General features: G+C 43.5%; 1 protein-coding gene across 7 annotated transcripts in view; it reads left to right on the top strand.

The window, feature by feature from the left end:
* The window catches only part of LOC110598732 (uncharacterized), a 206102-nt gene that overhangs the window by 140371 nt on the left and 40328 nt on the right, over nt 1-25403 (top strand). For 4 of the 7 annotated variants that reach the window (XR_013435366.1, XR_013435365.1, XR_013435364.1 and 1 more), the window contains one exon: nt 8517-8563. Coding sequence is in view for 4 of the 7 variants with exons in the window: in XM_078040563.1 (XP_077896689.1) it covers nt 8517-8563 (47 nt within the window). In the remaining 3 variants the exon portion in view is untranslated. Of the gene's footprint in view, nt 1-8516; nt 23628-25403 lie in introns of those variants that run through there. The other 3 variants (XM_078040564.1, XM_078040561.1, XM_078040562.1) reach the window with 2 other exon arrangements.

Genomic DNA, 25403 nt, shown 5'->3' with positions numbered 1-25403 from the left:
TCCTGTAGACCCCAGATACCTATAGAGGACATGGGTTGACATGATCACCTGGAAGCAGCAGAAGGGTAATACTCTGTTGTAGGCCTTGTAAGAAAGAGTCTTGGATAAGAATTTTATCTTCTTTTGTTTCAAAAGTGTGTAAGTCTCAATAGCAGATCATTCTCATGAAGCAAGACTGACATGATGACCTTAGGAAAAAGTGATTTGGGAGTGCTCATTTAATTAAGATAGGAAAGAGCTGATAAAAGGGGCCAAGTATCTCAGAAGCCTCCTTCCTTTCACTGAACTTCTTGAAAGAGCACAGAAGTGAGAGCAGGTGCTTCCACTGCTTCTGGGTATGTTGTGCTCTATCCCTGCTCCTCCAGCATGGCACGAATGAGTCCTCACAGGCATCCCTTTCAACCTCTGGTTTTTCAGTAGAAGTTGTCCCAAAGAACCCTGAGCACTGTGGGTTTGGGTTTTGTGAAAGTTTCTAGTGCCCCAAAGATAGACTTAGAGCACGTATGTGGCAACAGAAAGTTCTTTTCTGTTCCTATGAAACTTTGAGATCCAGTCTGCAGATTGTCAGGATGCCTAGGGTTAGCATTGCATTTGTAATGGAAATAAATTATCTATCACTCATGTAGCCAAAAATAATTTGTAAACATACTTTGTAATCATACTTTCAAACTGCTCTGGTGACTTATACAGGCAACTCAATGGTGGACCAGGGTGAGGGGAGCCTGCTAGCATCCAGCATTGCTCACCCATTTGTTCAGACACCTTCAGTTGGGTGCTAATGCACATGTTCACGTGCTCAAACTTAAATTATAAAACCTCTTAAAGGATGTTTCTATCCTAGTCCTGCAAAGACTGCCTGCTTTCATGAGCTCCTGTGTTTCCAGGATGCTTATGTGCCAACGCTCTTAAAAGAGATCTGCTTTTAAATACAGGAAGTTTAGCCTTCAGGGAAAGTGCCAGTGACTGAACCATCAGCAAAATCCCACAAGCATTCCCTGGGAAGTCTGTGCTGTCTGAAACAAGTTTAATTCAGGAACTGTCATTGATCCAGGTTTCGAAGGCAATTAGCACTAGCCAAAGGTCTGTTTCACCAGCCCAGAGACTGCCTTTATGTGTCAGCTCCAGGCCTTCATCTCCACTCATGCCGACACTGCAGCCACAGAAGGTATCAGAACAAGATTAAAAGGGCCCTGCCACTGCAACAAGAGCAAGGCCCTTTTGGCTTGTGCCTTGTTATTTGTCCCTCTAGTAGTTCCTAGCTGTTGTGACGTCAAGGCTGCCATTCAAAGCAGAGAAAAAGGAAACCATGGCCTCTCTTCTCTTCAGTAGCCCGGGCAAGCTGTTGTTTCTCAGGCATCCACAACGCTCCCTGTCTGGCAGAGCTGTGCATTCCATGCCTGGGTGACCTGGTTAAATGGAGGAAACCCAATGCTATCCGCTGAATGGTCTCCAAAACAAGCATTCCACCCAGAGCGTCTCAGGCACAGGCTTCACTGCTTCTAGGGACTAAATGGAAAGGCAGTCCCACTCTGCCCTAGTTGTGTGCACATTCAGTGACTGTTCAGTCTGCAAAGGGAGAATACCATTATCAGTGGCCATGGTTAATAGACACTTCAACAGCATCATTATACTGCCTGTGGGTCAGGGCTACACAGTTCTTTTTTGGAAAGCCATTGCTGTGTTAAAAATCTTTTGGAATCATGGTTAAAAGTTCCAAATTGCCAAGTAGCCACCTCTTCCTTGGCATCTCAACTTCTGCTCCCTCAGGCTCCAGTTTCAGATTTCTAAATTCCAGAAAGGCTTTCACATATGTTTACAGGTGAATTTTTCACTGATCAAGCTATACAAAGGACATGAAAAGGATTCAGAACTATAGCATGTGGATCACAGCTCTGGATTTTTCTCAACAAGGAGTAATACATTTGCTTTTCAAAGGGGGAGCCGTCTTACAGTATCAGAGAGGGCCTCTTGGGGAATGAGGCTCGCTGAGAGTGTTCTGATCACTTACAATGAGTGCCTCAGAATTTACTGACTTAACGCTGAGTCTCCTCAAGGCATGCCTCCTTGGGTTTCTTCCTGGCATGGGAGACTAATTTATTTTTTTAGATAGGATGTAGTCACTAGAAAAAGCAAGCTTTCAACAATCACACTTTATATTCCAGAGTTGTCTTTAGTTAAGTCAGAATTCGTTTGAGGTTTTGCGTTACAAATCCCATTAAATCTTCCTCAAAATAGCCCTTCTTGAACCTTTGATTGAAGGAATATTTGTAGAAAACAAAAAAACCATTTAATATATATACAAGTATATATATACATGTTATGTCAGCAAGGATCTTGATACAGTGGGGCCTTTTAAAAGTGGGTTATTATGCTGTGGGGGGAGAACACTGGGGCCCATGGGAATTAATGTAACCCCCTTGGAGTCACATCATGGCTTGTGGCAGAGCTGGGCCTAGAACCAGTCTTCTACCACCTAGCGCATCTTTCTACCACACAGTTGCTCATTGTCACAACTACCCAGGAACAAAGTGACAGAGGTCTGAAATGATTATAGGAAGTAGGAATGGGAGAGAAGACAGAAGCGGCAGACATTGACAAGTGCGGCTAGACTGGGTGGCAGGTTGGCTTGGCTCAGTGAAGGCAGTCTCCAGGGTTTGGATTCTCAAGCCTGGTTGGACAGCTGAACAGTAAAGGTAAAATTAATAAATATATATGTTTTCTTGTTTCTTGATGAGCTTAAAGGGACTTTCCTAGTCAGATAGAAGTGTGTTAAAGATGGAGAAGAGACTAGTGCTGCAGACATAACTTTGAGACTAATGCCACAGAGGAAGGAGAGTTGAAACTATTGTACTATAAACAGGTGTGTGGCTGTGTATGTGTATTATAAACTGGAATGTGTAGTATATTCCCAATGCAAGCCAGAGCCACATGATTGTATTATAGCACACTGCCCAGGTGAACCACACCTATGTCAGAAGAAAGAGCTGCTCCCTGGGCTCCTGTGTGTTTGTGTGTTTGTTTTGCTGGATGGATCCTGCTGTGGCACTAAGAGACAGACTTTGCTGGGCCCTGTTTTGTAAACAAATCTGTTCAAGCACGTTTTCTTCTATCATTGGTTGTATACACTGGCTCAGCTTTTCTCACTGACACACACAGAAGCCTAGGAAGCCTGTTTTCTTTAAAAAGTAGGCAGGCATCAGAGAAAAATGTGCTTGTGCATTTTAAATATGCACATCGACACTACAGAAGTCTTTAAATCCTCATAATATTAACTCTGGGCCATAGACTCTGCAAGTAGCTCAGTCCACACACTACCCTGGGAGGCATCCTTGAAAGCCTCCACAAAACCATGGACTGAGCTCAGGGTCAAGTGCATTCTGTGGGCCATTTGTGGAATTAGTCAGCTACAGTGATAAGGTATTAATGCTGGTTTTCCCAAGGGTGGGTGATTCACCTCTTTTTTAGAGTGGATTATGAACTTAATATATCTACGTTAAGTCACCTCCTACCTGTAGGTTTTGAATGTTTTATTTAGTATTCCAACCAGGTTCAAGTTTTTATGACAGGAAGTGTGTGAATGGTTATGATAGGAGTAAATAACATTTGATTTTATGATTATAGTACAGGAAGTAACTTTTCACACCAAATAAATCTTTGGGGGGAAAGTGTCAGCCTATAAATTTAACGTACATAAATTTTCCAGAATCTTGCATACAATTGCTTTGCTCTCTTAAATGATACTTTCTTTCCCTGATTTTTCTTGTTAACAAATACCTTTGAGTTTAAGAATACATTTTTAGGTGTTTTGGTGTGACTCAACATGATATAGAACACTAAAAAGTATTTTCTCTCTTTTCTATTTTTTATTATCATCATCATTATTTTATTTGTGGTGCTATGGATTGAACCTGAGGTCTTACTCATGCTATAGGCAAGTGTTCTACCAAAAATTCTAAGTAAAAATAATAAGGCCAAACCCAAGTGTGGAGTAAATAACATTGAAAAGGCTAGAAGATCCTATAAGAAATGACTTTTTTTCTTGAAAATTGAATGGTTGGTGAGTCCCAGGAGGTCGCTAAGGTAGCATCTGATGTAGATTTCTTCCTATGACTCTACAAGCACTTGAGAAGGACAGTTTGCTTTAACATTTAAAGGATATGTATGAGCAAGTTAAGAGAGAAAGGGAGTTATGTAGAACTTTAGCTATATTAACCATAGGTAGAACTTAACTGAGGCCTCGTTTTTCCTTGAATAAAAATAAATACAGGGGAAGAAAAAGACTTTTTCCTCTTTCTTTTCATCTTAAAGCCTAAGAACTTGTAGTGGAGAAAAACTGATAACTAACACATTTCTGAGGATTGGTATTACACACACATCATATGAGTGATGGATCTCTTAGTCCTCGGGGTGCCCCATGTGTTCATAACCACTGGGGGCTGTGACATAGCAGGACTTCACCAGGCAGGGAGCTGGCTTTGCCAGGAGCCTCACTTACCCTCCTCAATTGAAAACAGAATCTCTGAATCTCTTTTACCTGAAAAACTCAGTATCACAGATTGTGCAAATGAACAGTTTGCAAATTAGTTCAAACTGTTTTCAGAGGACAAACTAATGTGGTAGTTTTAGAGTTATTAGTACTTAGTTATTAACAAATTATCTTGAAGAAAGTGAGTATATTTGCATGTGACCTGTTTAAAAATCTTCCTCACTTGTAGCAGCTTTGCAGCTTTAGAAAGTCATTCCCTAAGTGCTGTTATACTTACTGGGTACCCTTGCTGGTTATAACTGGCGGTTCTACGGATGGCAGGCTTTGGAGCACACTGGTCAAGGTTAAGTTTCCTGGCTTTGAATCCTGGCTCCACCACCTACTGATTGTGTAACCCTGGGCAAGTCCTTAAGCTCCCTAGGCCTCCTTTCCTTATCTGTAGGATGGGGATAATAATAGAACTTACCTGTAGGGTTGCTGTGAAGCTTAGCTGGGCAGTGCCCAAGCCAGCCCTGTCTCAGCTCCCTGTTATCACCCATGATTAAGCAGGTTTACAGAGGTTGGGTCATCTTCCCAAGGGCAAATCAGCAAAAGGAAGAGCCCGAACTTGAACACAGGGCCTTTGGACTTCCCTGAGGTCTGGTGCCTTTCCAGTGTGAGGCCACTCTTCCTCCTGTCTATTAAAGTGCCACATGAGAGTGTGTTTATTTCTGTTGTTTAAAAGAAAACTTTGAGTAAATGTTAAACATGAAGAACGTTTGTCTGAGGGTTTTATTTTATTTGGGGAAGGTGGATTCTGTACACTTGAACAGTGTACACAGCGCACAGCAAAGGACAGCAAGGCCTGGGTTTCAGAAATGGCCCCCAAATGAAGAAGCATTTCTAAAGGATAGTAGTATCTTTTCAGCTGCCATGAGTGTTAGGTCTGAGCCTTGTGCTTCCCAAACATCTATTTATGACCTTTTGGTGGTTTCTCTCTTCTTTTCCTTTCTCTTTGTGACACCTCTGCATTGGCATCCCGGACTGAAGAGGAACTTTATCCTGTTAATCAGTCTGAAGTGGGCACAGAGCGCGCAGAGGTGGCATTGAGAGCTATGAGCATGGTGCACGTGACTCAGTGGGAGAGGGAGCTTCCTTTTAGCAAGAGAGGAAATGAGCAAGTTCAGCAGTTGAGTAGTTGTCAGGCCTCTAATCAGTGCTTTTTCTTCCACCAAATTCAGTATCGACTGGATTTTTTAAAGTTGTAAATATTTAAAGTTATTCTTGGTGTGGAGTTCCTGTTTGTTGAGGACTACAATGGAATATTCCTTTCTGTTAGATTCATAAGGTTTCAAGGGTGAGGTCAGAGGGGATGATTGTGATGTGTAGTTGATTTAAGTTAAATTCTTACCTCCAGTTATAGATGCTAGTTTTACTCATCCTCAATTTGAAAATTATATTTATATCTCAAAAATGATTTCTATAACTCTACTCTTTATTCTTTCCTATGATATAAAAATAGCAGTGTGGTAAAAACTAAAAAAGTCACACTAGTGAAAATTTTCTTCTAGAGCAGATAGTTTTATTATATTTTATATATATCTTTAATATCTAAGTATGAGAAATGAGGGAGTCTGGGTGCAGTTGGCCACATGTTACCATGTTTTAAATTCAGAGCCTAATAATACTGTGGAACAAATGCAGGGGTAGGTTTGGGTTCTTCTTCTGCAGCTCCCCTTGAGGTCAAGGATGTGTTTTCCCTGCCCTTTCTTTCTCGGCTCCCTCTGCCCATGGTTCCACCAGGAGGGAAGCACCCTCATAGCCTGGAAGTGAAGGGCAGGCTTTAAAGACTGCCCTGTTAGCTGCACCTGTGCTGTTCTACTTCAAAAATGAGCTGTCACCATTGATACTCTTTTTAGAGTGAAATAAAAGCAGTTTTTCATACTCGTTTTGCCCAGTAGTCAAAAAGTTCTATTTTCTATGTCATAAAGTTAACAAGTTTGGCTAAAGCCAAGAGAAATACAAAAATATCATATCTTGGCCCTTAGTGGACAGTTTTGAAGGGAGCCTTGGTGTGGACACCACGTGGGCCGCTGTCTATAAATGTGACCATGTCTTACAAATAAGTATTTTTCTGTTCCTGTTACAGACAAATCTGAAAAATGCTTTCTTTTCACAAACCCAGGGATGGCAGTAGAGGCTGTGTTTTATGGTGTTTAATAGGGAAGATGATTTCCTTATTTGAAATTTGAGTACCAAAAAAGAAAGAAGAAAAACAAACAAACAAACAAAAAACCTCTCTTTCCTGGAAGGGTTAATGCTCTAACCAGCTTCAGATTGGTTCACTTGAATCTTAAAATTACTTTTCTGGTCACGCTCACAGAAGGTGTAAGCATTTGTGAGATACCCCCCACCCCCAAATGCTGTTCTCTTTGGCTGTCTTAATTACACAGGGGTTGAGAAACCAAATTAAAACTAGGCGTGTCTGGTAAATAGTGATCTCCTTGCATGCTTTCAGCTTTGCTCGTTAGAGTTGCTTTTCCTCTCTGAGTAGTTGTCTTCCCCACTTTTTTCTTTTAAAGGAAATATCATAAAGTCTTTTGGAAATACTCACAGGAAGTGGGTCCCCATATGCTAGTTACTCACCAGCCACTGAATGCTGACAGGTGGAGAATGCTGCTACTGCCCTCTAGATTTATGTGAAAATGAGAGCGGAGGGCTTGATCAAGGAGGGGCACAGAGACCAAGGAGGGTTCTTCTGCCAAGGGAGTTACAACAGGAAGCTGGTCCTTGTAAGTCATGTCGAGAGAGGGTGACAGAGGAAGCCGTGTGGGGTCAGCACGGCACGTGGTGGCCCTGCTGGCTCCAGAGCAGGCTGTCTCCTAAAAGTTAACGCTCCCTCCACCCCCAACAAACTGATTCTTCTGAAGTGAATCACTTCCAGAAATGAATAGCCACGGTTTTTTGGAATGAGTGTTGTGAAATCCCTCGCTTATAATGGCAGGTTTTCAGTTGGTGGTTTGATCAGTCAGAATTTCTCAAGATCAAAACGAAACCTTGTCTTTAAAAAGAAAGTACTGTGGATACAGAAAGCAAAAGTGTCTCTGGTCTGCTACTGAAGAACTGTCACAGCAGATCTCTCGACTCTTATTTAGAGCTGTACGTCCCTGTATTTGCCTGCATGGGTGAGTTCTTGGAATTATGGATCCATTGCCAGTAGCTGGTGATTTCCTATGCAGAAGGTCGTTAACTCAAGAAATGTTATCCTCGGTGAGTAGGTGGTAGTTTCCGAAGATGACTGCTAAAACAGTGTTCATCATCTTGAGTCATGAATATAAAGACTGCTAGCAAGCTTTTACATACTTCAGCTTCATATAACACGGTGTGTGGAACCGCAGGACCTCAGAGGACCCTGAGAGGTTTTTAAGAATGTGGATTAATTGAATAATTATTCAATCTTTTGGCAACTGGATCTTTTAAGATGGAAGGGGTATTTTATAGAAGGAAGTGGTTTGCGGGGGACTTTTAGAGGTATGAGTACTGCTTTTCTACATTATTTTTAAACATAATACCATCCTTTTGTGTAAAGGAAATAGATGACTGCATGGTCTCAATGGAGAAGTTACTGCTGACCCGTTCTGAGTGAAGAAACTTCATCTACACGTCCCTCCTATCGGGATCTTTTGCCTCCTAAGGAAAAGAAAAACTATCCCAAATTCCTGATGATCTCCATAATGGGTCTCCTTTTGGACCCAGTGGTCCAAAAGATTATTGGGAGTGCTTTTATCCAGATGCAGAGAAAGGGAACGGGCTACTGAAAACAGGGAGTGTAGTTGGAGGGATTGTTCTCTCTCCAGAGTGGGTAAGTTGTTTGACCTACTGACTCATTTCATAGGAATTAGGAAAACAACCTAGTGTGGTTTCTATTGTTAGTGCTGTAGGATTCCAGAATCAGTGTGCCTGCAATTAAGATGGTCTGAGAAGGGTAGTACTGGCCCTTGACACTCCTACTAGCCTGCTCTGCTAATGGAATTCAACCCTCTACTTCCAGGACAAGTCCAGCCTGCGCTTTGAGGATCCTCGGGCGACTGCTCAACTGTGAGTACAGATGACAGCAATTTCCGACGTTCAATAGTGCTTGCTTCTAAATTCCTAAATAGCATTTCAAATAAGGAAAAGCTTTAAGGAGGATTTTTTTAAATTATTATTCACCTGTAGAAAATACTTGGGGTATGATAATAAATGTATAAAGTAAATAACCCATAGACAGTCATGAAAGTTTTGATTTTTTTTTTTTTGCAGCATATTGATATAATGGAGACAGTTTGGGTTTTGATATATTAAATGACTTTTTTGAAATGTTATTTAAAACACAAGTATGAAAGATACCAGTATATTATAGCAAAAATAATATGATTATTAACAGTGAAAAGTATGTATTTGGAACCAATAATATTATGTGAAGAGAAATCATGATTCATGTTTTCTACCAGTGTTACTAAATACACTTCAGAAGAGGACAAGACAATATATTGAGCTTAGATAACAGTTCTCAGTTTCTGCTTTTATCAATACTACTTGATATTTGAAGTGTTAGATTATTGCCTCTGTATAATGTCATTGTGCCATTATACCCTCAACTTACGTTCTTAATTAATGCGAAAAGGGCTTGATGTGTAATTATCATAGACGTTCTCATTTTCTTAGGAGGTAGTTAAGTAAAAGGTTGAGTATGTTGCACTGGTGCTATTTATTCAGCTTACTATTTTTTTTTCCTGAATGCCTTAGAGTCAGAGTTCTTAACCTGCACAGGATGCTTAGGCCCCTTTGAGGTTATGATGGAAACATGAATTCTTTCACCACACCTGTACAAAAAACATTTCCCTCCATTTTCAAGGCATTCACAGACCCAGTGAAGCTCATCCATATGCCCAGGTAAAGGAGGCTGACCTGGACAGAGAACTTCACATGATTAAAGCACTGTTCATAAAAGGGGAAGTGGCCAGGTCTAAAGAAATCATTCTCTGTGGTTGCTAGGGTGGGGGTGCACAGCCAGAGAACAGGACAAAGGGTGGAGAAAATACGTGATTAATGCTGACTAAATAAAGAGAATAGTTAATATTATCAGAAGCTCCAAATGGAGAACCTGGAATCCCTAAGCATTTAATCACGCATGTTTGTTAAAGCAAGTGTGATTCGGGGAGGGAGTTATAGACCCAACAGTAAGCCACCAGGGAGAATTTTCCTCAGGCCTATTTCTGCCTATACTTTTTGCACAATATGAAACTGAAATCTATCTCCTTTCTTTTGGTTTTTCCGTCAGGCATATTACCTTAATTAGGTAGGACTGGAAACAATGATAACAAACTGAAAAAAATGATTCTATATTAGCAAAAGAAATGTGGGGATATGCATGACAGAAGGTGATTGAGTGCAAAATTAAAGCCTTTACTGCTCATCAACTAAATTAATACTGGAGATTGTTGTGTGTGGGGGGGGGAGACATGATTCTTGGTGTATTAAAAGCAAGATATAAAAGGGTAAGAAAAGCAAGACTTTACGTTAGTCAGACTCATTGTGTCCAATTTGAGTCACACTTGAAAAAAAAGACTTTGGGCAATTGTGAGGGGCTGATACACAAGCAACAGAAGTTCCACACCCTTCTAGGAAAAGATAATGTAACTGAGAGTCTTAGTCCAAAAAAAGGCTGGGGAATTTCTTGCTGATTGTCTAAGAGTAGTAACCGTCTTTATCCTGACAACCCTGGGGCCTGCCCCACTACCTAAAGCAACCTCCTGCTCTTTGAATGGCCCCTGTGTTTAGGGATGTCAGCAACACTTTTGTGATAGACTTACCAGGAGTAGATTCAGATAAAATCAAAGAGATACTGTTATGACAGAAGGAATACAATTAATAAATTTGCTGACTCACTGATAGATAAGATAGACTCTCTCAATTGTCAGGATGATAAAATAGTTGAGCGGCTTGCTGAGGAAAGTTTCGAAACCTTTGGTAGCTCTTCCAGGATGAGAGTAGGAACTCAAAATTTTTTGAGTGGTTGAAACATTGGATGGTGTGATTAGTGCTATGGGAACATAAAAGTAGCATGCTATGTGGACTTGCCTGAACACCTCCTGAAGGACAGCCCTTGAGGTTAGCAACAGAAGAGAAGGGGAAATAGGGCCCAGGCAGGAGGCCCTGGGAGGTGTGGTGGGCCATGGGGAGGGATGATGAGTGGAAGCTGAGGAGCCATTGCTGACACAGGTCTAATGTGCCCTGCTGTGGTTGCCTGAGGATTTCTAGCCAGGAGAATGACAGGCAGATGTGGGCGTTAGAAAGATCACTTGGGCTGCAGTAAAGAGAATGACTCTTTGTGGGCCAGGGAGAAGGGGACAGGTAAGGCCAGAAGAGGAGACCAGATGGAAAGCTTCAGCTATAATCCAGGGGACTCTGATGAGGACACTCTGGTGGTAGAGGGTTCAGGAGTGGTGAGGTGAAAAGGCAAAGTCAGGATGGCGGGGCTGGGCTCACCAGTACCATTCCCCACAGAATGAAATGTCAGTGCTAGAGTACGTAGAGGTAGAGAAAGTGGAGGTGTGGGAGGAGAGCGAACAGGAAGTCAGTTTACATGGACGTTGACCTCAAAATTTGATTAGCAGCTATGATTCAGAGGGCAGTCCAGCTTGAGTGCCATCCTCTTTCCAAACTGATGGATTACTCTTTGAATTTTTCTGTATAGTATTTTAAATTTCATTATATTTGTCATAAAACATTTATTTTTATTGCATGTATTTAAGGTACAAAATATATTTACACACACACACACACACACATACACACACACACATACATTCACTACAATTAAGCCAAATTAAACCATATCATATAGCTAACCTTTTTTGTGTTAGAGCACCTAGAATCTACTGTTAGAGAATTCTTCAGAGTACAATATTATTGTCCTCATGCTATACTTTTGATTTATTTATTCCGTATAACTGAGACTTAGTACCCTTTGACCTACATCTCCCCATCCCCTATCCACCATACTACTCTGTTTTGTTTTGTTTTGTTTTGTTTTCAAGTATTTTACTTTTTTGTTAGGTTCCACACATACAGAAGTAAAATTTTCTCTGACTCCCAAAGCTATTATTGCAGATGTCATATGTTAAGGTTTTGTGTATTTCTTTCCATTAGTTTCCTACATAAACACTCAGTGCATGGGAGAAGCATCATTCTGTATAGCAACATTCTATATTCCACTTTTTAAATAAGCATCCTTCATATGCTTAAAAAGTCCCTTAAAAACATCTTTAACACCGTGCATTACATTCTCTAATTTGGGAGGGTTTATTTTGTTTCCATTGTTTTTTTCATGGCAAAAATTTTCTTGGTGGCAGTTAGTACCTAAGTCAGAAAATATTAATCACCATAAAAGAACTCAGTTACTAACCATGTTACTGATCCACAGAGACTGAAGTACACTGAACCAAATGAGTGCTGGGATGACTGAAGGCAGCCAGGACTTTTTGAGAAGTGAAGACGTAGCCAGCTGATGCAGGGCATGTGCTGTTAACCCAAGTGTAAGAACCGCAGGGATCTCTGTTCGGAGGGCACCAGCCACCCACTCTTGAGATGCACTGGAATCCCAATATCCTCCTGAAACAGCTTTTGTTTCAAAATGCCTGTGGGAAGCAGGCATCCTGGTCCTCTGGGCAGTCTGATGAGGAGCCAGTAGACTCCAGCACCTTGGCTCAGTTGCTGTCCACCAACCACGACGGCTAAACACCAGGCTGTGTTCATTTCTGTAAAGACCATTTTTTAAAAATGATTTTTTAATTCCAATAATTATTATTTTAAATACATGAATCTTAGGCATTTGTTGAATGATTTCCTTAGGGTAAAATTTTTATAATGAATTTTTGAATCAAAAGAACTAAACTTTAAGATTCTTAATACATTTTATAAATTGTTTTCTGAAACGCTTTTGTACCAAACTATACACATTTTATCAAGTTATGAAATGTCCTTCTCACCGTCTTTTTATTATCTTTATTAGCATTGAGTATTATCAGTTTTTAATCTTCAGACAAACATGTTAAATTATTTTTTGATTAATTTATTCAATAGCCATGTAATGAATGCCTGTTCCGTGTCAGGCACAGGGCAATAAAAATCAGTCTCCCTCCCTCCCTCCCTCTCGATGCATATTGAACTCAGGAACACTTTACCACTGAGCTACATCCCCAGTCCTTTTTATTTTATTTTAAAAGAGGGTCTTGCTAAGTTGCTGAGGCTGGCCTTGGACTTGTGATCCTCCTGCCTCAGCCTCCCAAGTCTCATCCTATACAGGTGTGCACCACCATGCCAGGCACATTTTTTAATTTCTAAACAGTGAAGTTAACTTTTTCCATGTGTTTGAGTCCATTTTTTTCTTTTCTGAATGTTTTGTGAATGTTTTCTTTTGTCCATGTTTATTTTAGTTTTTCTGTGGGAATATGAGGGTTGCTCTGTAAACAGACCTTATAAATAAGGTTGTATATAAGATACTTGGGAAATATTCTTTCTAGCTTCTTTGACTTTTAATTTTGCTTATGGGTTTTTTATGATATAGAACCTTTAGATATTCTTTGTTGGGTAAATAACACCTCCCTTCCTGCCCCCGCCAGGGCCCAAGCCTATTACCCTGGACTTGGGAGTTTCTGCCTACTTGGAAATTTGACAGTATTAATCTAATTATTTAAATAATTTCATTTTTTAATGTTAAACTTACCAATTTTTTTGATCACTTAACTTTTTGATTTACTCTTTAAGGATTATGATTAAATAGAAAGCGTGAAACAAAAATTCAAAGGGTTTTTTCACATAGTAAATCCCCCAGCCTTGCGCATTGAGTCATTGGTCTTTCCCCAGGTAATTTTTGATGTTTCCTCTATTTTCTATTCTACCTCCTTGACCTGTTATATCCAGCTGTAGGCCATGAATCATTTTGGATATCATTTCCTGAGTGGGGGATTAGTAATAATTTTTGCTTACCTGTTATCATGAAAAGTTTCAAGCATACAGCAGCATTGAAAGAATTTTGCAGTGAACCCCATATACTCACCAGCTGAACTCCACAAGTAATATTGTACTACTTTTCCTTGACCATCTATTTATTTATATAATAATTTTAAACCTCTTGAATCATCATTTGTATTACAAAGTAGAATATCAAAAACATTTTCCCTAATCCTTTTTTTTAAGTTTATAGGTTGATTTCCAGGAAGATCTAGGTATTTATATTATTAGTAGGATAAGATAGTGGCCTATGCAATGTATACCAAGAAAAACTGCTTTTCAAAATATATTTTGGTCATTTAACTTTCTGGTTTGATTTTTTACTATTTATTTTTAGTTGTAGTTGAATACAATACTTTATTTTATTTATTTATTTTTATGTGGTGCTGAAGATAGAACCCAGGAACTCGCACATGCTAGGCGAGTGCTCTACCACTGAGCCACAACCCCAGCCCTCTAGTTTGATTTTTTTAAGAGTTATGATTTTACACAAGATTAATTTGTTTTTCAACATAATCAAGAACTCCATCCTCTAACATTATGGTTGTTTTTTGCTCTTGTGGCAGAAACTGAAGGGGACCTTTAAGAAAGGGCTAGAAAGGCAACAGGAGGCACTGAGATGCTGTAGCCGAGAACTAGCCAGGGGGCTGGCTGTCTGGGCTGGGCACAGTGCTGGGGCAAGGCAGCCCCAGGAGCAGACTTTCAAAGATGTTTGGCACTTGGGCCACTTTCCCAAGTGGCTGCTGTCATGCTCTGCCAGGAACCCCTTAGCAAGAAGGCTGCTTTGATAGGTCAGACATTACTCCAGACTTTCCTACAGATGCCTTTCTCTGAGTGTCCCTGGTTCACAAACAACCTGCATAGTGAGAGACAAACCAAGCAGATATTAGAGCAAGGAGCTTTACCACCACTTTACAGCCTAAATGATGAGTACCCTAATTCGAGGTGGGGATAGGGGCTGGGAATAGAACCCAGAACCTCACTGCATGCTAGGCATGTGCTCTGTCACTGAGCTACCTCCCTGGTCCTTTTATTTTGGGAAAGGCCCTACTAAGCTGCTCAGGCAGGCCTTCAACTCATGATCTTCCTGTTTCAGTCTCAAGTAGTTGGGATTTCAGGTGTGCGCCACCATGCCCGGCTCCCATGGGTTTTTGAGGCCTGATGGCATTCCAACATGGAGATAAGTTTGCAGATGTGCCTTAACAATTAACTGGCCCCTGCATTAGCCTTAGTGCAGCATACACCCAGCCCAGTGGGAAAATTCACAAACTTCTTTGAAAAACTTGCCTTTTGACACCTAAGAAATTACGTCTGGTTTAATTTTTATACTTGGTTTTCTTCACACATCCAAGTCTCAATTTCCTATCTGTAAAATATGTTGGTTTTATTAGATTACATAGAAGATTCTTGTCTTTATCCAAAATCTGTGATTTTAATCTAGAACACTGAATGTAGGTCAGTATCCACCCCTTTCTCAGAAATATGGGAAGGTGATTATTTTTTTCAACTTTTTTGAATAATACTTTACCAGGCTATTACAAACACTGATGAGGCTCCCTAGACTAGAGATCTAGGGTGTAAATTCTAAATCCATACAGCTCCGGCCTTACTGGCAGGAAGCTGGGTGGCTGACCGACTTCTTCCTGAGCACATTCCTGCCTTGACCCCTGGGACACTTGTGGTTCAGTGTCACCTAGATTCGAAATTCCCTGCTTCTTAGCCAATGCTACTATCACATTTTAAAAATCTAGCCAACAAGTACTTTGAAATTGAAGGATAACTACACTGAAGAAAAGTTTGATATAACCTAAGTTGATGTTTTGGTAGCATCAGTATTCAGAAGAGGCATTCTGTTTGAGTGAATGGTTCCAATCAATCAGTCAATCAATCAATCAATCAATAACTGTGGTCTTTCTCCTGCCACTGTCTCCTTCTGCCTCTGTGCTCTAGGAATTGCCAGTGTGGTGCTGGGCACACCCACTGTGCTGTTGCCTGCCTTTGAGAAGGCAGCTAGCTCCCTGTTCCTCTCCCTGTCATCCACTTCTTGCTTGGGTAATGGCCCATAGGTCCCCATTATGTTCATCTCTCTCTGCCCAGGGCTGCCTGCCTGCAACTTTACAGAGATGCAGATATTAAAATATTGCATTTATTTGGCTTTTATTAAGTGTGCCAGGAGCAAGGGAGGGTAGATACAGCACACTTGTCTAACCTGTCATTTTCCTTACTGTTAAAATGTAAAGAAGACTGCCTAAGAACCTCCTCCTTCTGCCAGTCATCACCATGGTATGCATAGGGTATGTGAATCATCTTTTCAGTCCACAGCTAGTTTTCAGCTTCCAGGCTAGATCTGCAGGAAGAAAGATTGTGAGATCATAAATGCCATGGAGAGGATGATCCCAAAAGTTATCATGGGGAACCCTGAGGAGAGCTTTAGGAATGCAGCTTTTTCAGCTGAGTCAGACTTGTGTGGAATGTCTGTCTGCCTAGTGTTAACATGTAAAAATATGAGGAGCCTCAAAATGAGTTTAGATTAAAACAAAGTTTGGATTTATTCACAGATGGCGGGGTTGTGTAACGGTTTAATAAGGCAGATAAGAGAGATTTCAGGTACGGCCTTAACGTCGGGATGAACATGCAAGAGAGAGCTCCAGTGAAGTGCTGTCCGGCATAACTCCCTGTAATGGAAGAGTAGAGGGTCCTGAAGGGTGTTGTGGGCAGGTGGAGGACATTTCGCAGCATGGCGTTTTCAGTGCGCTGGTTTGACTGCCAGTGCTCCCATGTGAAACTCAAGTGTCACCACCATGTGATAAAGCGTCATTCGCTGTTACCCACCATGTGCTAATTGTGACTCACCCGGAGCTCAGGTCCTTGCAGTTGTGTTTCCTGTGGCCTCTTTGTTCTGGCATTGGAGTTAACGTGGATAATTCACTTTGTTCAGGTCTCTCCTCCTTCATTCATGTAACAACTATAAGAGAGAGTGGACGTGAGTCAACACAGGTGCAAGGGATTAGTAACAACAGCCACAGTGAGCCAGGCACTGTGCCCAAGTACTTCATGTTGATTATCCTCTTCATAAGTAAGACCATATCTTAGGTACCATTTTAAGATGCCCATTTTACAGATAGAAAACCAAAGCTTCCAGAAGTGAAGTCATTTCCCTGCCAATCACACAGCTAGTAAGTGGAGGAACCAGAATTCGCATCACAAAGGTCTGCCTACTATGCCCAATTTTGAATGTGTATCCTATTTCAGCTTTAGAACTCATATTTTAGAGGCATTTTCATACTTTGGGGCCATTCAGTTTGATTTAGTCATGTATATCTTGCGGTGGTTATAATGTTTTAGGGAAGAATGGAGGCATCCCCCATCGCTGGGCATTTTCATGCTGTATCCTATTCTAGACCATCTGATGACAGCCTATTATTAATGGTGCATATTACTACCAGCTGCCCACATGACTCCAGCAAATATCCTGTGATCACAAGAGAATATTTTCAAACAGGCAGTTAACAAAGCAACTATCCCAATCACCAAGGGGAAGAAGCTCAGTGTGGCCCAAGATGGAATCCCCTTTTTTCATTGTTAAAAATGAATGTGCCTTGCCGTAAGTTCAGGCCCCATTATTTAAATGTACTGTCAAGACCCAGAAATCTGTTGTCTTGGGATATTATTATTGGCTTGGGTAACTACATAATGCCTCAATCGGGAGAGCTGGTTCCACACTGATAGGGCACAGGAGGCCGTTGGTGCTCTGGTCTCATGGCTGGTGACTTCCCACTCCCCCATACTCCCTCTGCCCCCACCCCAACCCCTCTTTGATGATCTCTGGTCCAGCTCTGTGAAGCTGGTATTGTTCTCCCTTTGCCCAGAAGCTCAGCTCTTCTCTTCCTGGCCCGCCACTGCTGCCCCCACAGAGCATTGCTTCAATGAAGCATCCTCCAGGCAGCCTCCTGACTCTCCCGGCTGGGCCAGGGGCCCTAGGGACTGATGCGGCACAGCACCCTCTATGCACCCAGCATAGTACATTGGACTTCCTGGTTTTTTTGTTTGTTTGTTTGTTTGTTTTTGTCTTTTTCCCCTGACTTGCACTGCACTCTTAGGAACCAGGAACTGGGACTTGTTTTCTCTTGGATAAACACCCAATACCCATTACACACTAAACAAATGTTTGAGAGAAATGATATACTTGATGACAGTAGAAACTAATTTTATATTGTCTAGTCCTTAGAGTTTTTGAGATCCTTTCACATATGTGACTTCTTTTAACTCACACAGCAACTCTGGGAAGTAGACTTCTTTGCCCCTGTCGTGCTGAAGGGCACATCAGCTTGCCCCAGGAGGTCAGCCAGTGAGGAAGTCAGGGCCAGTGCCCCGTGCCGTTATGTGCTGTGACTACTCCAGGGCAGATTTGTACATAACTTTCACAAAACACAATTCATCCTTGTCCTCATCAACTGGACTCGGGAGAAAATGGATAGATCTCCATTCTTCTCCCTCTGTCTTCCCTTCTACCCCTGTTCATTTCCTCCAAAATCTTAACTCAGTTCTTCTCATGGTCCCAGATGTGGAACACCTATAAAAACTTAAATGAGCAACACACAAATCTATTTTAATGCACCCGGTCCTGAAATACTGGCAGAATTGAGCACTGGGGACTTGACGAGTTAATGATGCCCTAAGGATCCTTTCCAAGTTTCAAGGTGTCAACAGTGAACCTTTTGTACTGAGCCAGGTTGATTGCTTCCTTTTGTTTCTTATGGGGAGAGCTTTTGGGAAAGTAGAGAGCCAGGCTGCAGGGAGGGTTTCAGGTAAAGTGCTTGACCAGTTGAATAAGCAAGATCCAGTTGTTAGTGAGCAGTGAATGGGGTGGGAGGAGTGTGGGTCTGGGCGGTGAGAAAGTGAGCAGGAGAATGTGCGTGGGCGGCCAGTGTGGTTGGCGAGGGGAGGCCACTGAGAGGTTGCTGGCTGGGCTCGGCTTGGTAATTAAGCATTTGAACAGAGCTTATTAACAACAGGGTGTGCTCACCACAGGCCTGTAGGGAGCAGGATGGAAACAAGTGAGCTAGAAGCATCTTTGAACACGTGGAACTGGGTACGAATTTTCTCAAGCTGGTGATCTGAAGAATATACAGTATAATCAGAGATTCCAGGCAACAGTTTTTAAATGTTGAAAGAAAAAAAAAAGTCAGAACAGTTGTGTTTTAGGGCTCCATGGCAGTGTTGGTAAAAGAAGGAATTTTTATTCTCATAGAATGAATTTTGTCCCCATAGTATAACACAACACCCAAGTCATCAGCCTCTAGGGATTGTTTGCAGTGTCAGTCTGAACTTATCCTTTTCCACTTGGACCCTTGCAGTAAGAGGACCTCCTGTATATGGTTCTGTTGGATGGGAAGCTGTGGTCAGGAAGAGAGAGAGAGAGGTGTAGTCAGAGATCCCTTCTCCAGGAGGTTCAAAGATCAGAAGAACTCCGGAGGTCAAGGTGGGCTGACGTTATTCTTCCATTCATTGAGCACTTCCTGCGTGGCCGGCACTGGTTAGCATTAAGGTGATGATAGTCATCATGAAACATGGTCTCTGTCATCGTAGAATCTAAGTGAACATACAGAAAGGTGGCCCAGTGAACATCATGTTATGGGGGTGAGAGAGGCATGAATGAAGGGCCCTGTCTCAGGAGATGATTTTTGCTGTCAGAGCTAAAGATTGGGAAGGGATGTGGTGGAAGAGGAGGAGGAGGAGGAGGAAGGAGGCAGGCTCCAAGTATAAATGAGAAGCCCACACTAAGAAAGTCCTGGAGGTGGGGATGAATTTGGCCAAAATTAGTCAAAGGCAGGAGTGGCTGGGTGGTCATGGCCTCCATTTCAGAATCTCCTGCAAAATCCCTGGGAAGTTTCTGGCCTCTTAGGATAGCCCTGCCCCAAGCAACCTTCTACTTCCTCTTCCTATGAATGTCACTTATTGAGGGGAATAAACAAGATAAGATGCCAGAAGCGAATATAGGGAATTTGAAATTGAAAGCAGTCTTATTTCAGTTGCTGCAAAGTATGACAGTATACCCTCTCACCCTGTTTCATCAGAGATGGCCTGGCTTACTCTACCGTGGTTCACCCAGGCAAGTGTGCAGAGGCCGAAGAAACATCTTGAATAGGAGGAGGCAGGCTGATGGCACAAATGCTGGTTATTCCTAAAACTGAGAACCTGCATCCCTGAACCCCAGCCTTCTGGGGAATGTTGTCCACCAGCTTAAGGAGAGTTTCTCTGGACTGTCATCCGGCCTCAGCTTCCACTCAGCCTCCCTGAGTTTGGAGCCCTTCTGAGAACTACAAGGTGGCTTCATGCAGTGGGCCTGCTGTCATAGCCTCCTCACAGAGGACCCCTCCAAGGGGATCCTTGCCACTAGGCCTCTTCATGAAAGCCCCCTACTGAGCACCTCAAGGCCCTTTCTTCTTTGTGTGCCCTTGGATATTCTCTCCCTCCACTTGAGCCGCAGTGAACTTCACCCTTGTGGGGTAGGGCCAGGGACTAGAAGGAAGAGAGGCCCAGAAATGTTGTGTCAACACTGTGGTTCTGAGTGTCTAATCTTTTACTACCTGTAGGGACAGGTGGATGCAGAGGAGCTGCTGGCAGGGAAAGCCAAGTGTTTTCAAGGTCATGGTTGTGCAATAGTGTAAAATATCTTTGAAGCTGCAGGAGGAGGTTAGAGCACCTTGTTCACAGGCATATCACACAGAAGTTTCCCTTTACATGACCTTATTTGCTTTAGTTTAGGGGTTTCTGTGCCAACATTTCAATGGGTCTCGGGAGTGAGTTGTTATAGCCAATCCCTATTTAAAATAAGCAATTATTTTAAAAAGGACTCTTTTTTTTCAGTTTTCCTGAGGTCCAGTCTAAAGTAGTTACCTTTTGTGGCCTTTTGGAATAATCTTCTGGTCTGTAACTTTGGTACTAATGTCTCAGGGAGAGAAAAATAAGAATGAGAATATTCTCTCATTATCCAATTAAGACGTGAAGGTAAACAGCAATTCAACAGGTAAAAATGGATGAGGCTGTGCTGAGCTTGCGTCTGGGACAGTGACCAGACAGAGGAAAGAAGCAAAGGATATTTTTAGCATATCAGGACTGTTTTGAAACATTGATTCCTCCCCGTCTCATAATTCCAGTGGGAACTTCAGCAAGTTGCTTTTACTCTGATTCAGTGTGTAAAACATCTTACTTCTGTGTCACACTTTAAAATATTCATGAGGAACAGTGAATTGTAAAGTGAAGATGCAGCCGCTTTGAAACCCACATCTCTGGGCATGGTGTCCATTGTCCCTTCATTCAGTCTGAATGTGTGATGTGACCAGAAGTTCCCCAGGAGGGCTGCGGTGTCTTTCCAGGACAGGGACCAGTCCTTTCCTCAGAGCTCTTGTTGCCCCAGGAGCCTAGGGCTGGAGGACTCCTCTGCTCCACTTCAGTCAGTCCCAAGTTATTTGCTGGTGCTGAGGTGATTCAGGAATGCCTTGAGGCTCTGAGGTCCAAAGCGTTGTGACCTCTGTAGTACTTTGGTGTGCCAGCTTAAGTCACTGGTAATGTTGATTAAAAATTTCAGTGATGTTTTATAACAGGTACAACTTAAAGGGATAAATTCAAGGGACCCTGCCTGGGAACTTTAGGCAGATTCTAGAATCACTTTTGAGGGTAAAAAAGCTTTTGCGTGTGCCGGGAAGAGTGTAAACTAATTTCCACACATCTCTCCTCTCTCACCTTCTGTGTAGTGGCTGGTCAGGCTGCCCCTCCTGGTTGCCCTAGGAAGTGGCGCTAATGAGAGTACAGGAGGACCTGCCAGGGGTGTGGAGGAGCCAGCTGCAGTGGGGTCAGGAGGCCCAGGTGCACTCCTCCCTCCAGCTCCCCCACTGCCTCCTGAAAGTGGCTGTCATCTGGGCAGGTTCCTGGACCTCTTTCTCCGTATCGTCAGGCCCAGTGCTGCCACATTAAAATTAAATATTGCCTTTGTGTCACTGTGAAGCAGGGATGGTAATGGTGCCCTCTTGACAGGGCTGTTGGGGAGTGAAAGGGCTGTCTGTGTGCAGTGGTTTGCTTCTCTGAGGGCGACTCCTAGATGCTCCATGCCATGTGATGGAATCTCTCACCCTCCCTTCCCTCTTAAGGCAGCTTTGCCCCTGCATGGTGAAGGGGAAATGCCTGGCATGTTCACGGGAGAGCAGGAGAGAGGAGGGGCCAGGGAAGCCAGAGGGGGCAGGTGGGCTGTGGAACCAGGCTCCGGTCATCGTCTGTGATGGCACCCCTGCATCCTTCCCCTCTGTGTAGACCACAACTCTTGCCTCACCACAAATAGTGCCTCAGTGGCACAGCCCAGCATCTCCCTGGGATGCCCTGTGTGGCAGCATGGGCAGGGGTCCTCTGGGAGGCAGCCCCCTGTGACCTGAGGTCGGCCAGCTGGGCGGCACTCCCAGGGCAGAGGCGCTCCTTGGTCAGCCAGGCCCTTCCCTAGTCTTCCTGGCGGTTTTCCTCCGTGGTAATTTTTCACTGGAGCATCTTGGGCTCAGCTTGCTTTGTTTCAGAGTCTGGGCTCTCGGAGGAGGCTCAGCTGGCCGCCCTTCACATGACTGGAAGAGTCAATAACGCCGCTTGTGTTCATGCTCCTTGCCCACGTCCATGGACTTTTCGTTGCTTCTGCAGGGGCTTAGAGTGGGAGAAAAGTGGGTTTATGGGGCAGGCTTAGAGAGCGTGTGTCTCCTTTGGAACTCCTTGGAATTTATGTAGTGGCTTTGCCCTGTGTGGTGGCCAGCCCCATTCTCAAATTTGGATGTCCCTAATCTTCCACTGCACTGGCTGTGTGACGCTGCCACCCAGTGGCCAGCTTCAGGTAGTGCGTTCGTAACTTGCTCCATCCTCTGTGTGAAATATATTAATTTTAAGGGCTTTTAATAGAGATCTCCATGACTGTATCACTACATGTATTGTTCCAGCTCCAGAGCTTAGCATTTCTATGTTGGCATCTCTCTAGTCACTTCCTTCCCTTAAGCTCTTCCATTCTGCCTCTGGAGTGCTCTTTCTGAAACGTAAATCGGATTATCTTTCTCCTCCTTTAAAACTTTGTCATGGTTTCTCATGTTCCAGGCTCCAGCTCAGCAGTCAGGAGCTCCTGAGCAGGCTCCTCTGCCCCCGACTACACGTGTGCCTCTGCTCCTCTGTCTTTCCCTGTTTTACCTGGCTAGCAGCTACTCATCTGAGAGTTTCTCTCTGGTGCCACTACCTCCAGGAGTCCCTCCGTGTTATCTCACTTCCCTCTTGCCCAGCCTTGGCTTGCTTCCCTTAGTATGCCTCAGACCCCTTTTTTGGAAGAAAAACAAAGACGTGGAAAACTGCTGCTACTGGAAGGAAGAGGGGGAGGGAGGGAGGAAATATGAGAGAATTTAACACTGCATTATAACCAGATACTTTTCTTCCTCTTTCACATCAAGAAGTCACTCAAGAGTGGAGACTGTCTTTTATCTCTTTGTCCCCTGTGTGACAGCATTGTGTCTGGCGTTGACTATTATTAATACTAGAGGGAATAAAGAGGGGAATGAAAGCAGGCAAAGATCCTCTTCAGCATGATGAGGCTCAGAGGAGAGCTGCGGTGAGCTCACGGGCCCTGGAGGAAAGGTGCTGCCTGTCTGTGCACATCCAGAAACTCTCACCTGGGTGAGCAGTGTGTGTAGCTCTCCTCTATTCTTCCGCAGTCACTGTCTCCATCTGGCTTCCGTGCTGTCAGGTTCCCCCTGTTTAAGCTTCACTCACTCCCTTGCCAAAGCTCTTCTGGAAGAAGAGTTCCCAGATTTACTCCAGGGCTTCCACAGAATGACCCAAACCCATAGATGTTTTGCACCGTCTTTATATGTGTAGTAAATACCATTCATATCTTGGGACTTGGTATTTGCTGATGAATTTAATTTCTTATTTGACCGGCAGTTTGGCAAAAGTACATCCTAAAATTTCAATTAAAGTGTCATGTTGAACTGCTTTTATTGTAAGGTGCTGTGCTTGTCACCAGGGGAGCCCTTGAGAAGCTTTCTCTGCTTGTGAAGGGCTGATAGCCCCCTTGGGAAGGGAACAGAAATGCAGGAGCCGTGAAAAAGCACAAGACAGCAGAGAGGAACATGTCACAGGGCAGCTTGTGATTAATTGCCAAGTAAATGGCTCGTGGAGGTGGCGCCATTAAACCAGACAGCGCAGTGCAAGTGCCTCCTGGTCCAGAGCACTCCTGCAGTCCGCCCCTCTCAAGGGTGCCACTCTGCTGCTACCTGCCAGACCCTGATTCCTCAGCCTGTCATGCAAAGCCCTTCATGACAAGGCCCTGGTCCCCCTTCCCAACCTCCCCAAGCTCTGAATCTTAAGCTGCAGAAATGGCAAAGAGAAAGCACTGTGCGGCTTGGCATATGCAAGCCCCAGACATCACTCCTCTCCTCTGTGCTTGCTGTCTGACCTGTTCTTCCTAAAGAACGCGGCCCCAGAGCTGCAGTGTGAAGCCTTCTCTGATGCTGTGGGTAGAATGAGCCACCCTCCTGGGAGCCTCACTCTGCCTGTCAGATGAACACTTCTTACTCAGGAAGGTGATGTCTGTCCTCTGTGTGACTGACATCTGCCATGAGGAACATCTCTTTTTCTTCCATAGATCTAGCACTGGGATGATATCAGACATGTGGTACCTGTCCTGTAAATGTTTGTCATGATGGAAAGCACTTAACACATCATAAGGCCAGGGAACATCTCTCACTTGAAAACATGAAGGCATATAACATTTGGGGACTCATGGGTCCAGGAGTTTTTCATAGAACAAGTAGGAATTACTAGAACTGGATTGGAAAGGCTTATACTTTTAAAAAATGGATCAAACAATAAAAAGAATTCAGTATGGCCCAGCATCAAAAACTGCTAGCAGCTTGACCAGTATCTCCCAGACAAACAGAATGGGGAAGGGAAGCCTGGGGCCTGGGCCGTGGAGGTGGGTTGTCTCCATGGGAGCAGAAGGTTCACCTAAAGGAAGGCAAGGCACACACTGAAGGTGGCCGGGCTTCAGTGGTGAAATGCATTCGGTTGTCTTGTTAGCAGTGAGTGGCGTTTATTAATTTAGAAAACGATGATGATTTACCAAAGTAGTGTTTTGGAAGTATTTTCCAGGGTCCTTTTTTCTCCTTGAGGCCGGAGATGCCCTGTGGCCCTGCCTTCCCTTCCTCCCATGGTGCTGGCAGCCCATTCTTCCCTGTGGTCTTGTGCTCCTGAGGTAAACTGAGAAGCTTGGGTTCCAGGTGCAAATCCCCCTCAGCTCTCATGCCACACCTTCGGGCCAGCTCTCTCCTTCTGTAAACAAAGGCTTTCCTTCTGGCATTGCCCTTGACCTGGCTCTGAGCTGTTCTCTGATCCGCTGGGTCCCTCTGCCCTCGTGACTGTAATGACCCGGAAGGTGGCCACACCCATGTGGCAGGTGGTCCTCCGGAGCTGAGTCACTGCCCTGGGAACAGTGCCCTGGTGAGGCTGTCCCAGGCAAACTGGGACTGGGAAGAAGAGAGGGAACCTCTCCGTTCAGCCTCTGGGTCTCTGAGGGCACTTTCAGCATGACAGAGGAAAAGAAGCATGGATTTTGGCAAAGCACAGAGAGCTTTCCCACAGCTAGAGTTATGGCTCATGGTTATCATTCCATGGCAATACACCAAAATCACCCATCTTTTAAAAATGGGAACAGGGATTTTAAAATGAGTTTTATGGTTGAATTTGTGAATTAGAAGAGTTTAAGGAGTAACATGACAGGGAGAGATAGATATCTAAGTCATGGATACTCTAGGTCTGGGTTAATCTTTAAATCTTATTCACAGACACTCTGATGCATGTTTGTATG

The sequence above is a fragment of the Ictidomys tridecemlineatus genome, chromosome 2 (genome assembly GCF_052094955.1).
Source record: "Ictidomys tridecemlineatus isolate mIctTri1 chromosome 2, mIctTri1.hap1, whole genome shotgun sequence".
Taxonomy (NCBI): domain Eukaryota; kingdom Metazoa; phylum Chordata; class Mammalia; order Rodentia; family Sciuridae; genus Ictidomys; species Ictidomys tridecemlineatus.
Note: the sequence above shows the minus strand (reverse complement) of the source record. Positions and strands in the feature narration are given on the sequence as shown.